The 14,434-nt window shown below is 42.3% G+C and overlaps 1 protein-coding gene across 2 annotated transcripts in view; it reads right to left on the bottom strand.

Moving 5' to 3' along the window:
- Atl1 (atlastin GTPase 1) overlaps positions 1–14,434 on the bottom strand; it is a 76,021-nt gene that overhangs the window by 47,682 nt on the left and 13,905 nt on the right. For both annotated transcript variants that reach the window (XM_034514004.2, XM_034514005.2), the window contains exon 2: positions 11,710–11,896. In XM_034514004.2, the coding sequence (XP_034369895.1) occupies positions 11,710–11,743 (34 nt within the window). In that variant the 5' untranslated portion in view covers positions 11,744–11,896. The remainder of the gene's footprint in view (positions 1–11,709; positions 11,897–14,434) is intronic.

The raw sequence follows: 14,434 nt of genomic DNA on the forward strand, positions 1-14,434 counted from the left end.
GTATGTTTGCAAGTATCTTAATCAAATGATTAACAAACTCAGCAATGTGTTTAAAAAGGTAACAGCCTAAGTATCCTAGTTTTATTGTAGGATCACCAGATCACTTTAATAGAGATTTAGTAATGTACTTAAACATCCTAGTGAACTAAAGAAAAATTGTTTTGTTCCAATGAATGTCCAAAACAATTGTTAATAAATCTGTTAAAATTCAATCATCAGTGATGATTCTAAAAAACTTCCTGAGTTCAATTCCCAGCAACCACATGGTGGCTCACAACCATCTGTAATGGGATCCATTGCTCTCTTATGGTGTGTCTGAAGATAGGTACAGTGTACTTATATAAATGAAATAAATCTTTAAAAACAAAGGAAAGAAGGAAGGAGGGATGGAGGGAAGGAGGGAGGGAGGGAGGGAGGGAGGAGGGAGGGAGGGAGGGAGGGAGGGAGGAGGGAGGGAGGGAGGGAGGGCGGGCGGGCAGGCAGGCAGGCAGGCAGGCAGGCAGGCAGCATCCCGAGCTGCCTCCTCAGAGGACCATGTCTGAGTCCATGGCTACACAGCACCAGGGGTCAGAGTCGATGTCTGTGGCTCATATTACTACTAGAGATCATGGAACTGTCCCTGGTTGGGGCAGCTGCTGAGGACCATGTGGGTATCCAGAGTCTGTGAATAGCTGGCCCTGCCCCTCACAGTATGTGGTGCTCTTGAGTGCTGCCACAGAACAGTAGGCCTGGCCCTGGTTGGGGGCAGGGGGTGGGTAATGGGTGAGCCTGCCCAGGGTATGATTATGAGAGAGCTGACCCCACCACTTGTCTGCTGTGGGGTGGCACAGACACAGAGATAATGCACCCCCTGCCCCCATACAGCAGTTGGGAAAGCTGCTGACAGGGTCATGAGCTTGGGAGAGTTATCCCTGCCCCTCACCAGCTATAGCAATCAGAAAAGCCAGCCCAACACCTCATCTGGACAGCACAGCAGAGCTGACCCTGGTGGCAGGGATACAAGTGAGCCAGCCCTAAGAGCGAGAACAGGGAGAGTTGGCCCTGCCCCTAGTCACCTGTGAGGTGGCATGGGTACAAGGGCAATGCCCCCCTCCCCACCTTGCCCTTCACCAGCTGTAGAAGTTAGGTGAACTTGTTCTGGGGTCATGAGAGCAGATGCATGGTTCCTGCCCCTCGCTGCCTCAGAAACCAGGCCCTGCACCTCGCCTGAGCAAACACAGTGGGGCTGTGTTGGCAGGCTGATGGCTAAGGCACAGGCAGGCCAGCCCTGACAGTATGAAACTGGGAGAGCTGGCCCAGCCCCTTACAGGTTGCAGCACTTGGGAGAGTGGGGCCTGAGCCTTGACTCTGCAGAAGGGTGGAAGTAGTGGGGAGCCAGGTGAAGAGCATGAGAGCAGAAGAGCTGACCCTCCCTTCTGCCCACAGCTGCACTGAGTGTCCTAGCCAGAGCAGTGCTAGAGAGCTCACCCTGGTGGTGTGGATAAGAGAGAAACCACTGAGCTGAGCAGCTCACCCTACCACCCAAGCCCAGTTCCAGGGCTCTGAGCTGGCCCATCCCAAGGGCTGGTCTTGATGTTCCAAAGCTGCAGGATCTCCATGACACAGGGCATCAGCAGGATAATCTGGAGGAGTCCCAGTAAAGATCCACTATTGGTGGTATCACAGCAGCCAGAGATGTTGAACCAGACCAATGACCAGGCAATGAACATTTGCAAGTGAAGATGTGTGGATAGAGGGCTATACTGTGAGGCACACTTTGAAACACTACAGCTTCCACAATGACATGTTTTCTATGCTTTGTTATGTTGTTGTTGTTGGTGGTGGTGGTGGTGGTGTTGTTATTGTTGTTGTTGGTGGTGGTGGTGGTGGTGGTGTGTGTGTGTGCATGCATGTGTTTTATTGGGGGAGCACTGCAAGGGCAAAGGATGGCTATGAGGAGATGGGGAGATGAGCAGGACTGTGGTGTATGATGTGAAACTCAGAAAGATTCAGTAAAAAGTTACATTAAAAAAAGAAAGAAAGATGAACAAGTCTTGTCCCTGGGCAGTAGTACAGCAGGAGGGTGGAGAGTTCTAGGGAGCACACTAGGGTCTCCTGAAGGCATGCAATGCTGAGGGAAAGCATGGCAGTAAGTTGCGGTCAACTTCAGTCCACATCAACCCTTAGTTCAGCAGCAGCTATCCATCTCACACCCTACTCTCAGCTCCATTGTCTGGACTAGTAAGTGAGCAGGTTAGATCTAGAATGGCCAATAAGGACTTTGCTCTTCAAAATTTGGCATCTACATTCTCACTGTTGAGTGTAGCTTTGATTATGGAAGGGTATCCACAAGCAGGAAGTCATTCTTGAAAGCCCTTTCACTGTGGCTCATATACACTTCCAAAGGTCCCAAAGGACTAGCACATCACCCGCTCCATGTTTCTTTCTGTCCTTTGAAAAATCGAAGAGTATTCAAAAAGGCAAGGAAACATATAGGGGAAATTATTCACTTCACATGCTCAAAGAAATGTACAAGCCCAGAAGACATGAGAAGACCCTGAGTTTATAGGTCAAGCTGATTTCGCAGTACAGAAACAAACCACAATAATTAAAACAAAACAGAAAACAATTTTAACAGCAAACCATAGGGAAAGGCGAGGCTGTGACTCCTATCACCGCACACAGTAGAGTTGGATGTCCACTTCTCAGCACATCACAAGGCACACAAACACCATGTCTGACTTATTTAAAAGAAAAAAAAAAACACAGAAATTCTTCCAAAGAAAGGTAAGAAAACAAAAATGCTAGAAAATGAGTTTAAAAACTTTCTTACAATACAGTAGAACATGCAGTATGTCAAATAAATACTAAAGCGAATATGTTGAAACACAGCAAGCCAATGCTATTTGAAAAGAAAAATAAAGACCTTAGCAGAAGTAAATATACAGGCAACCATAAAAGCCAGTATTGTTTTAACAACAGAACAAATGTAGTGCAGATTTCAGTAAAGAGATAAGAAACTTAAAAAGAAACAAATTTCATAGCTGAAATTTTTAAGTGAATTGATATTTTATGGGGAAGATTTAAGGACAGATTTGAGCAAGAAAAAAAGTCAATAAATCTGAAAATAAGTCAATTTTTAATTATTTGGTCTAAAGAACAAAAAAGAAAAAAAAAAGAGGGGTTTGGTAGATGACTCAGCAAAGTATTTGCTATGTAAACATGAAGATCTGCAATCCCATGTAAAAGCCTGCAACTGTACATGCCTGTGTCCCTGTGCATGGGAGGCAGAGACAGAAGGATGCCTGGGGCTTGACAGCTAGATTGGCTTCTAGGTTTAGTGAGAGACATTGTCTCAAAAGAGAAGATGAGAATGATTGAGGAACCCACCCAACATCAACCTCTGGCCTACACACACACACACACACACACACAGAGAGAGAGAGAGAGAGAGAGAGAGAGAGAGAGAGAGAGAGAGAGAGAGAGAGAGAGGGAGGGATACACAAAAATACACAAAAAGCAAAATAATTTTTAAAAGTGAATACAGCCTAAGAAACCTGAGAAAACCACAAGTGTGCCAGCAAATATATTATAAAAATCAGAAAGATTTGAAAAATAGTAACCACAAACTTCCTACTTGATGAAAGGTATGGATTAGATAATTTTCATATTTTTTTGGCAATTAAACAATACTCTTACATAACCAATGGATCGCAGCAGAAATTCAACAATTAAATGCAAATCAAAACAGTAATGATCCATAGTCATTAGAATAGTTTTGTTTTGTTTTGAAGTGGAGGCTGGAGAGATGGCTCCGTAGTTAAGAACACTTGGCTGCTCTTCCAGAGGATGCAAGTTTAGTTCCCAGCACTCACAAGGTGGCTCACAACCATCTGTGACTCCAGTACCAAGAAATCTGATACTTTCCCTTCTGGGCTCTTCAGGCACCAGGCATGCATGTGGTATAAAGATACGCATGTAGACAAAATATCCATGCACATAAAATGAAAGTAAAAGCTTCAAACTCCTATTTAAAGGTTACCCAAAATATGGAAAATTACAGAAAGCAAGTGTTAACATGAGTGCCCTGTTGGTAAGAGTATAAATGATTCAGGTGCTGTAAAAGCAGCACAGTAACTCCTCAAAAAACTACCAAGAGATTCAGCAGTTACACTTCTGCTTAAACTAAACTGAAGAGTTTGGAACTAATTTCATTGGCAGAGGAGATTTCAAGACAGCCACATGTTACGTGGCTATTAGTGATCACTCTTAGAATCTACAATAAAAAGAGCAAGTATGGCAAAAGAAAACAGAATGCACAATCTGAGGAAAACAGGAACATCAGGAAACTTAGGGCGGAGCCACGCTCTGCACTGGAAGAGATAAGGAGACAGAGGAAAGTAAGTAATGTCCGCAGGCTGGGACTATAATCCTGTAATTTATGAAAATAGAAGATTATCATTTCCCAAAGAAAAATTAAAAGATACAGGGTCTCAAAGAGAAATCTACATGCCAATATTTATAGAAACATTTACATTAAGTAGCTTAAAGTATGAAAAAATAAACAAAATATGCTGTATATATACAATGGAATATCATTTGTCTTTATAAGATAATTCTGAAATATGCTGAAACACAAACAAAGATAGAAAAATAAACAAGCCACTTACAAAAAGATTAACACTGCACTTATAGCACTGCAGTAGCCGGCATCATCGAGAAAGAGAATACAGCATCAGTCTTAAGGAGCTCAGACAGAGATGGATGAATAGGAAAGTGCTGCTTAACAGGTGCAGAGTTTCAGCTTTACAATTAATTTAAAATGAATATGGTGATGGATACAAAACAATATGAGTATTTATGTGACTGAGCCAAACACTTAAATGATTAAAATGGTAAGATGTATATCTTGCTATAAAAAATACTTGAAAAAGTAAGTACTACCATTTAAAAATCAAGTAAGAGAATACATTTTAACCTTCAGATAAGGAAAGATTTCTTATACTGTAAAAATCGTAAGCCATAAGGGGAAATACTGATTAACTTTACTATATTTAAACATAAAATGTCTGTTTACAAAGAGCAAAGTCATATCACAAAATAGGAAAGAGGACCTGCACAACAAAGATAAATAAAGAATTCAGAAAATCAAGAAGGAAAAAAAAAACTATTAAAATAAGCATGAATAAACACAGAGACTGGTGCTCACACTTCAGTACAGGCAGGCAAAAAGAGTGACAGGCCTCTCTCCATGTTACAACACCAGGTGCGGGTGGAGACACAGGTGAAAAAAATATTTTTGAAAAAAAAATGCACACTCTAGATTCCGATTATATTACACTGTGAGATTTTGTCTCCTAGAAATGTCATAGAAGCTACACCCATGAAATCTCATCAACATGGCTGCCTAAACAAGACCTTCCATGCTAACATGGAAGCGGTAAATCTCACAGGTCTTCAACCCTGTGCAAAGAACTACAGGGAACTAAGGAATACCGAGAGCAGGAGAAATAGTTTTCTCCAAGGAAGAGACCTCAAATTGACTATTCAATACCAAACGGTCAGTCCTGAAATCACTTACTTACAAGTAATTTTATATGAGCTGAGCAGGCTGTATTTATAGATTTAGGAATATAGGCACATGCACACTACACACACACACACACTCACACACACACACACACACACTCACACACACGCACACTCACACACACACACACACACACACACACACACACACACACACACACTCACACACACACTCACACACACACACACACACACTCACACACACACACACACACACTCACACACACGCACACACTCACAACAGCAGTTAAAGAGAATTTGAGAAAGCACGGGGGAGGGGGTGCATGAAGAGTTAGAAGGCAGAAAGGGAAGGGAGAAAATGATATAATTTAATCTTAGTTTCACAAAAACAGACAGACAGACAGACAGACAGACAGACCTTAAGTTTAAAATTAAGGCAGTCCTGGTGGTACCAGTCTAGCTACTCAGGAGGCTGAAGTAGGAAGATAAATTCAGCACCTGCCTAAACTACAGAATGAGTTCAAGGTTAGTCTGAGCAATGTAGTGAGATTCTGTTCTCCAGTGAAAAGCACAAACTGAGCTGAGAATGAACTCAGTAGCAGAGTGTGGGCCAAACTCACACAGGGCTGGTTCCCTCACCAAGACTGAAAGGAAGAAAAACTCTATTAATTAGGTACATATATTTATTTACTTAAGGGACCCATCCAAATTATCATGAGGATAAGAACACCAAGTGTGTAAACGTGTTCACCTTTGTAGGGGGAAGGAGAAGCTGCCATTAAGAAGGGCCACGGAAAAGTAAGGAAATACTGATACAGTTCATCGGGAAGTGCAGACATGGGATCACTGTCACTTTTACAGTTCATCGGGAAGTGCAGACATGGGGTCACTGTCACTTTTAAGCTTACTATGTATACTTTAGATGCTCTTTTTATAAAAATATTTATATGAATTTTTATAGAAAAAAAACATTCAAATCTAAAGACCTTTTCAAGAGTGGAAGTATTTTAGGGTGAATCATCTTCCTAATGAGCACGGAGTCTAATTTATAGTTAGTCTGGACTAAAGGTAAGTTTAAGAAGGGCAAAGGTGTATCCCAGGAGTCATTAAAACAAGTTGGTATCAGAACCTAAGTCTATGTGTGTACATGTGCACAAAGGTTTATATGCACGTGTCTGTGCATGTGTGCACATGTGAATGTATATGTGTACAAGTGTGTCCACATATACATGTGTGAATGGGGTGTGTGTCTGTGCATGTCTGTGTATATGTATGAAAACTGTATATGGAAAAGTAAACAGTGTAATCAGTTAAATGAGAAACTGTTTAGAGGTGAGAATATATAGCACATGTTATATAAATGTATGAGTCATGCAGCACATGTCATATATATCTATGTGTCATACAGTACATATCAAACCTAATAGAAATTTAGAAATTTGTGTTGTTTTGTTTTATAAGGATGACATATGTGGAAAAACATCCTCCATAGGGTCACATGCTTAAACACTTGGTTCACTATTGGTGGCACTGTGTGACAATGTTGTAGAACTTTTAGGAGGAGGCTTGATGAAGGAAGTGGATCAATGGCAGTGGACCTTGAGGTTTTGCAGCTAGGCCCTACTTCCTGTCTGCTTTTTCTGCTTCCTGTTAATCTCCCTCCTAAATCATAAGCCCCAATAAACCCTTCTTCTTTAAGTTGTTTTTCTCAATTAGTTCATCATGAAAATAAGAAAAATAACTAATATAATTAGGCATTGTCACTTTTTAAAGAGAAGGCGATACGTGATAATGACCTTAAACAATAGCCCAGCTCTAGGGCAGGTTCTAGACCGTCAACTTCACACTTCCATAGTCAGGAAGAGAGTAGGATCATGATATGGAATGTACTGTTTCCTCCATGTCCATAAGAAGAACGTGACATCCTGTTTAGATCTGACCTCAGCCACACCCTCTGTCATGATAATCCTGACAGTGTGTTCTGGTATAGGTTGCTCACTCATGTAAGCGCCTGCTGCTGGGTATATGGCCTTTTTCTAGAGAGACACCAGCTCTGTCCTCCTCTAGTTCAGCTCCATTTCACCACCATGTTCTTCAGCTCTTTGATATTATTTATATTTCCAAAACACACAAAGGCAAGTTCACTTGAACTCTTAGACTGCTAGTCATATCAGTAATGGAATTTATCTAAAGAATAGGTCTTTAACAATCTCTTTGTATGGTAATCAAACTCAGCTCACATTTCTGAGATAGCAGGCTGGGGTCAGGGTTTTCCTGATTCCCTGAATGACAGGCCTGAGTAGACTTGGGAGAGAGTGGCTGTGTCCTCTGAGATAACCTTGAGTGGGACCGACATCATGACCTTGTATTACACTCTGAAAGCTTCTTCTCGCTTAAAACCTATACTAGAATCTGGACCTGGACTTTGCTCTAAGACCCTGGAAACATGGTACTTTTTTATTCCAATACTTCTTTACTTTCACTTATTTCTTTCGCTCACTTCACATTCTAACTTTGCTTCTTGCTTCTTTCCCTGCCGCATACGATGCTTGTTATTGGCTCTACTAGTGAGACCTCGGGGCTCATGACTTGCATTTTGTTTTTCAAATCTGTTTCTCTTATTCCCAAGCTTCAAGTACGCACTTAACAAGCTTGTTAGACAAGTTCCACACCTCCCTCTTCAATATTAAGCCATTCACATAGTTCTGCTTACACCTGTATTATATCCTGACCACGGTCAGTCTCCCCTCAAAATCAAAGCCAGAAGCTAAAACTTCCTAACCTTAAATTTCCACAAATGATTTTTCTACAAACAGAAATATATTCTTGTATTTATTGTGCAGCTAAGATGGGTTTTGTTTCAAGGTAGCTCAAATTAACACTTTATTTCAAACATTTTTATAAGATACTATTGTACTATCAGTTTTTGTCAAACTGTAGAAAACCAAATTCTTGCATTGTATCTTTAGTTTTAGAGAAAGTTAACAGAAATAAACAAACAAAATGGTATACACTGTTGTTCTCTTTCTAGTAGATGTGTTCCAGCCTGCACTCAAAGACTGCTTTTTGGGCTACTGTTTCTGATATGCATCTGTCCCCTTTACTGTCCACACTAGCACACTTTATTTACTTTTCTAGTCCAAAGTGATTGAGTTTATAGAGCACTGACTTCTTCTACCTGCTTATTCCTAAATAAGCTTGTTGTGACAGCCTTTGGCACTGTTCTAGCTTCTAATCCTCAGTACAAGAACTGCAGAAATTACCAACCCTGAGTTACTGAGTTACATACTAGTCTAGCACACAAAAACTGTGATGCCTCTGGCAAGTTCCTTAGGCTCTCTAATCTCAGATTTCTCAATCATTAAAATAACAATAATAATGCCTACCCTTGAAAGGTCAACTCTTACGTACTAACATATACTCAAACTTCCTTCATGCAGGTGGTGGATTCTCAATGGAGTTCACATACCTGCTTCCCAGTGGTGACTCTGAGTAGGATCCTCAATACCACCCCAAACTCTGGTAAACAACTTAAGTTTTTCTGCTCTCTAGCCTCCCTGATCTCTGCAAAAAGGCATTGTCCCCTCAGTAAAAGAATCCTCATTTCAAAGTTCTACAGGGCCCTGAGTTTTGTTTGCAAATGACTTTCTTGTTCTTTACTTGGGAATCACTGTATTTTCAGAGACTGGGTTATCTACTATGCCTCATTTTCGTCTTTATGATGTCTCTGATGGCAGCTAGGTTAAAGGGCCACTGCACTGTTTTCTTTAAGCATCAGTGGACTATTTTCTCATCAGAGAAACCCATGGCTTCTTGTGAAAACCTGGTTTCCATATTACCCCCCACACTCCATGGTACCATGCTACAAAAAGTAAATCAGAAGAAAACCCTAGCTTCCAACTACAATTTTTTAACTTACAAAATATACGACTTTTAGTCATTTATCCTACCAGTGACTTCCATTTTTTCCATATGCAAAAGTGTCATAAGTAAAGACATGAGTACTTTAAAGGTTAAAGAGCAAATGAAATAATTCAGATGACTCTGCACGGGAAATGCCATCATGCACATCTGCCAGGCACACAGTACTATAGCAGGTACTGGGAATAAAGTGGAATTAAGGTAGGAATGGTTAACATCTTCATTAAAATTTCTGCCTCTTATCATTGTTATTTTCTAAATAATTTATAGATACTTTACAGCATGTAAAGCCATAGTAGTAAAACATCCCCCACAAGTCACACTCTACAATTCCAGTGTTTATTTAAAGTTTCTAGTGAACAAGTAATGACTATGACATTTCCCCCTAACTTATCACTTACAATATTGTCCTGATGACTTTGGATAATAGGAACTTTTGAAATGTTAGGAAGATGATTATTAAACATAAATGAGCTAAGAGATGGTTTCTCAAAGTAACATCAGAGGCTAGCTGCTCCTCAACTACTTACAATACTAATTAATCAAAAGACAAGTTTCTAGGCCTTACTCCAGACCTGTTGACTCAAAACCCCTGGCTAGATCCTGTGGGGACCTTTATTTCTATTAAGTTTCCAGTGTGATCGTATGTAAATCCCATTTGAGAATGGCATACACAAGGGGGGTGGGAAACCCACTATCTAAGAAATCTGTAACCAAAGACTGAAGAATAATGAGCCAAAAGATAAGAAAAATTTTAATTCTCGGAATAAATTTCTACATGCCTGGGTCCTAGCTGGGTGGCGTCAACAATCCAACCCAGAGACTAATAAGGAAAATCCGAGCTGAACATAAGCATACTGTGATGGTCAACAGTATTCAAAAATCCTATTCTAGAGGGAGAACATGATGCAAAGGGACACTAGGAACCTTCAACCAAGTTTTCAAAGGAAGCAAAGACTGAATCTGCAATACTGAAATCCAGGCTTGGTGATCTTGGAAATGAAATTTGCTTCTGACTACTGCTTGCCTGCCCCACCTCTCCACAGCAACCAAGAATCTAGAATACTCTCAAATGCAAACCTTGCCCACAGGACAGGCTGATCTTGTGACCACCGCATCAATGGAAAGCAAAGAGGCATTATAATTTTTTAACAAAGGAAAACAAGTAACTAACTAGAAGGTACAACTATCCTTTTAGTATGATAGACACAAATAGAACTTAGAATCAGAGAACCAAGGAGCACTGAACTCCCCTGGTGGGAGTGAACTTTCAAAACAATAACAAGGCAAAGCCACTTGAACACAATGTTTCTCTATGCACCACCTGTCTATGGTTTGAGATTCGCTCTGGTTCCGATCATAAAATTAGTTTATAGGGCTTTAGTTAGAATGTTGATGAGCTAAACTCTGTGCCTGCAAGAAATCTGGAGCCCAACCCCACAAGCCAACCGCCCAGCCTGCCCACACTCTTCCAGATCTGGTCAGGAACAGCAGAGCAGGTGGGGCGCGGTTTCTCCCGCATCGCATCGCTGTGATCCCTCCTCTCTGCCTGCGTGAGCACCGCCCACCCACTCGCGCGTGAACCCACTAGGCCTAGCCCTTCCCTAGGCCCGGTGCTGAATCATCTCCTATATCTCCATAAGGTAAAAATTGAAGAACAAAGCCAGGCTTGAGGCGAGTCTGAATTAGGCGAAAGGTCCGAGTCAGCCAGCAGGCTAGAAACCCCAACTCTGCTCGCCTTCTTCCCCATTCCTCTACTAACCCCAAACTGAAGTAAGTGTATAGTGCTGGAGACTCTCAGGAGGGTTCCCCCATCTCCCAGGCTGCTGAGATGCTTCTGCAGCGCAGTGTCCTAGCCCGCGCGCTCCGCCTCATTGTTCCACCGCCGGCCCAGAGTCCGCCAGCATCCAAATAAGCCCTTGCCCCAGAAAGCTGATTGGGGCTCCGCCTGCTCCAGATCAACTCTGTTCCCCTCTTTGCTGGCAAACCACAGCCCTAGACCACCCTCTGCGCCCATATTCCAACCTATCTCTAGGGCGGAGCCCAGAGTCCGGGAGCATCCGTGTGGGTGCTGTCCAAATGCTGGGAGGAGGCGGCACAGGATGGGGAAGGAGCGGCAGGCCTGGCTTGCACCAGGCTCAGCACTGGTGACAGGGCGATTCCTCGGAGCAGTGAGCAGTCTTTGGCTGCTGAGGCTAGCAGAAGAAAACACAAGGCCAGACCCTGTGAAGGCTGCACAAGTTACCGATTGCTACTTACCCCAACTGTTTCTGTCCCTGCGGCTCTTGGCCATGGTGGTCTGTCGGCTGCTGTGGCGAGGCGCTGTCACTGCTCTTGTGGTCTTCTCCAGGGCCCGCAGGTTTCTGGCAGTTAAGAGGCTCTGTGCCCGTTCTGGGCGCAGTTCGCTCAGATTCTGAGGATGCTGCTGTGGCGCTGGTGGGAAGGACTGGGGAGGAAAAGGGAGGGGAAAGCTGATGAAGGGAGCTCAGCATCACCAGCTGGAGTTCACACAAATACCAGCGTCACACCCTCTGTACCTTGGCCCACCCCCAGGCTGTGAAGACAGTGATAGACTACATACTGCATTGTTTTCAACACAAAACACACACAAATAAACAGTGCCCCTGCACACTTTCACAGAATTTAAAAGCAGTATCTAGCGACAGAAATACACAAATCATCATCATTCTGGCTGTTCCAACACATGCTAGCAACATTTGGACAAATTAAAGTGCTCTGCAATATCCTCCAGGTATCATTTTTAAAGTAATGTCATATTTTAAAAAGAGGATAACTTGCCTTGTTGTATATGTATGCTAAGTAAGACTAGATCTTAAAATTAAGCTAATTTAGATCAAAGTAAGCTAGAGGTTCATTGTAATTTGTAACTGACTCAGTGTCTAATTGCAACATCTACCCCAAAGTTGTAAAGACTATCTGAAGATCTCCCTCCCTCTCTCTCTCTCTCTCTCTCTCTCTCTCTCTCTCTCTCTCTCTCTCTCTCTCTCGCACACACACACACACACACACACACACACACGCACACACGTGCGGGAGAACTAAGATCAGGCTCCATAGTCTGGGCGGTACAGGGTGCCTTGCCGCCAGCCATAAAGGCTGCAGGCAAATATGAAGGAAAAGCAAAATGCAACAAACACTTTTAAAATACTCTTACTCTTTCTTTTTGATGTTTCTGCCTCTCTACCCAAACTTCTGGTGCAGTCAGCATCCTACAGACACCATCCCTTCCTGCTCTTTGACCATTAAATATTTTCACCTTCATGTATCTCCTCAGTTTTCCCTTGCCCATACTCCACTAACCCACACACTGACAACCTCTTAAAGAACAGATCCATGGTCTCTACTTAAGTGGAACATGTTACAAGCAACTCCTCACTTTTGTAAAACCCATATCCCCTTTTAGTGAAGTAATCTATGGGTAAATACTATGAGACTGGACATTACAAAAAAAGCCTCAGTAAATAACTATGTATATAATGTGTCTTCTTCAATGGTTGCCCAAAGATTTTTCACCTAATGACTTCAGCACATCCTGGTATCCTTATCTGAATTACTTTTATATTATTTTAAATGGAAAATTTAAAACATTTGTATAATTTCTTTGCATTTTACAGTCAGCAGTTCTCATTCTTTCCCTCCCTTCCTACATCCCTCCCTCTCTCTCTCCCCCTCATCTCCTACTCACCCCCCCACACACACACACAAACACACATCTTTTATATGTTGAGCATTCCTAGGATGGTAGGATGGTTTAGATGAGATATCTCTCAATAATCTTAGACATTTGAACATTTGGTCTTCAGCTGGTGGCACGGTTCCAGTTTACCAAGTGTGGTCTTGCTGGAGGAAATATGTCATTGAGAACTTGCTTGCTGCTTGCAGTTGAAGATGTGAGCTCCTTGCTGTTCCTAGCATGCTGCCAGCCTGCTACCATGCTTCCCAGCCTAGATAGTAATAGGCTCCCCCCCCCCCAGCACTGAAGCCCAAAATAAATCCTTTCTCCCATAAGTTGCCTTGGTCATTGTCTTAGTTAGGGCTTCTATTGCTGGAATGAAACATCACAACCAAAAAGCAAGTTGGGGAAGGTTTATTTGGCTAGACTTCCACACTGCTGTTCATTATTGAAGAAAGTCAGAACAAAAACTCAAACAGGGCAGGAACCTGGAGGCAGGATCTTATGTAGAAGCCATGGAGGGCTGTGCTTACTGGCTTGCCCAGCTTACATTCTTTAAGAATCCAGGATCAAAGACAGAACCACTCAAAATGGGCTGGGTCCTCCCCTGTCAATCATTAATTAAGAAAATACCCTATAGCCAGATCTAAAGAAGGCATTTTTCTGAGTTGAGATTTCCTCCTTGAATTCAGGCCATCATCCTTACATGTTGGGTGCTCTTATCCATTGAGGCATCTCTTCAGCTCTCCTGCTCTTTAATATTCAAAATTTCCTAGATTTAGCCCAAAGGAGCCTCTTTGAGTCTGCTCCTATAATTTTAAATTAACATTTGCCTAATTTACTTTAGGCACTTGCTTGTTTTCTGGCACAAGGTAATGTTTCAGGGTTCCCTCCTATTTCCCTACCTCAGAACTAGAATGGGACATTTCTCCAGGTAGCTCTGGCTCCTGTCAGGCTGTGCTCACTGCTGCTGGAGCGCCACTGTTCCCTGCTTCTTTCTGTAGGCATTTCTGCAATAGTTTACCTATGACAGGATATTGCCTCACAGCCTAGGACATGATCCCTGGTTTTCTTGATTCCAATTCCTGAGTAATCCATTATAAATATGTGCTACTGCCATGCCTAAATTTATTTTACTTTATTATATATGGTTTGAGACAGAGTCTCATATACAATCCTGGTTGGTGCAGAACTCACTATGTAGACTACCCTGGCCTCCAACTCAGAGATTTTCCTGCCTCTACCTCCTGAGTACTGGGATTAAACATGGTGTACCACCATGTCTGGGCT

The sequence above is a fragment of the Arvicanthis niloticus genome, chromosome 11 (assembly GCF_011762505.2).
Source record: "Arvicanthis niloticus isolate mArvNil1 chromosome 11, mArvNil1.pat.X, whole genome shotgun sequence".
Classification (NCBI taxonomy): domain Eukaryota; kingdom Metazoa; phylum Chordata; class Mammalia; order Rodentia; family Muridae; genus Arvicanthis; species Arvicanthis niloticus.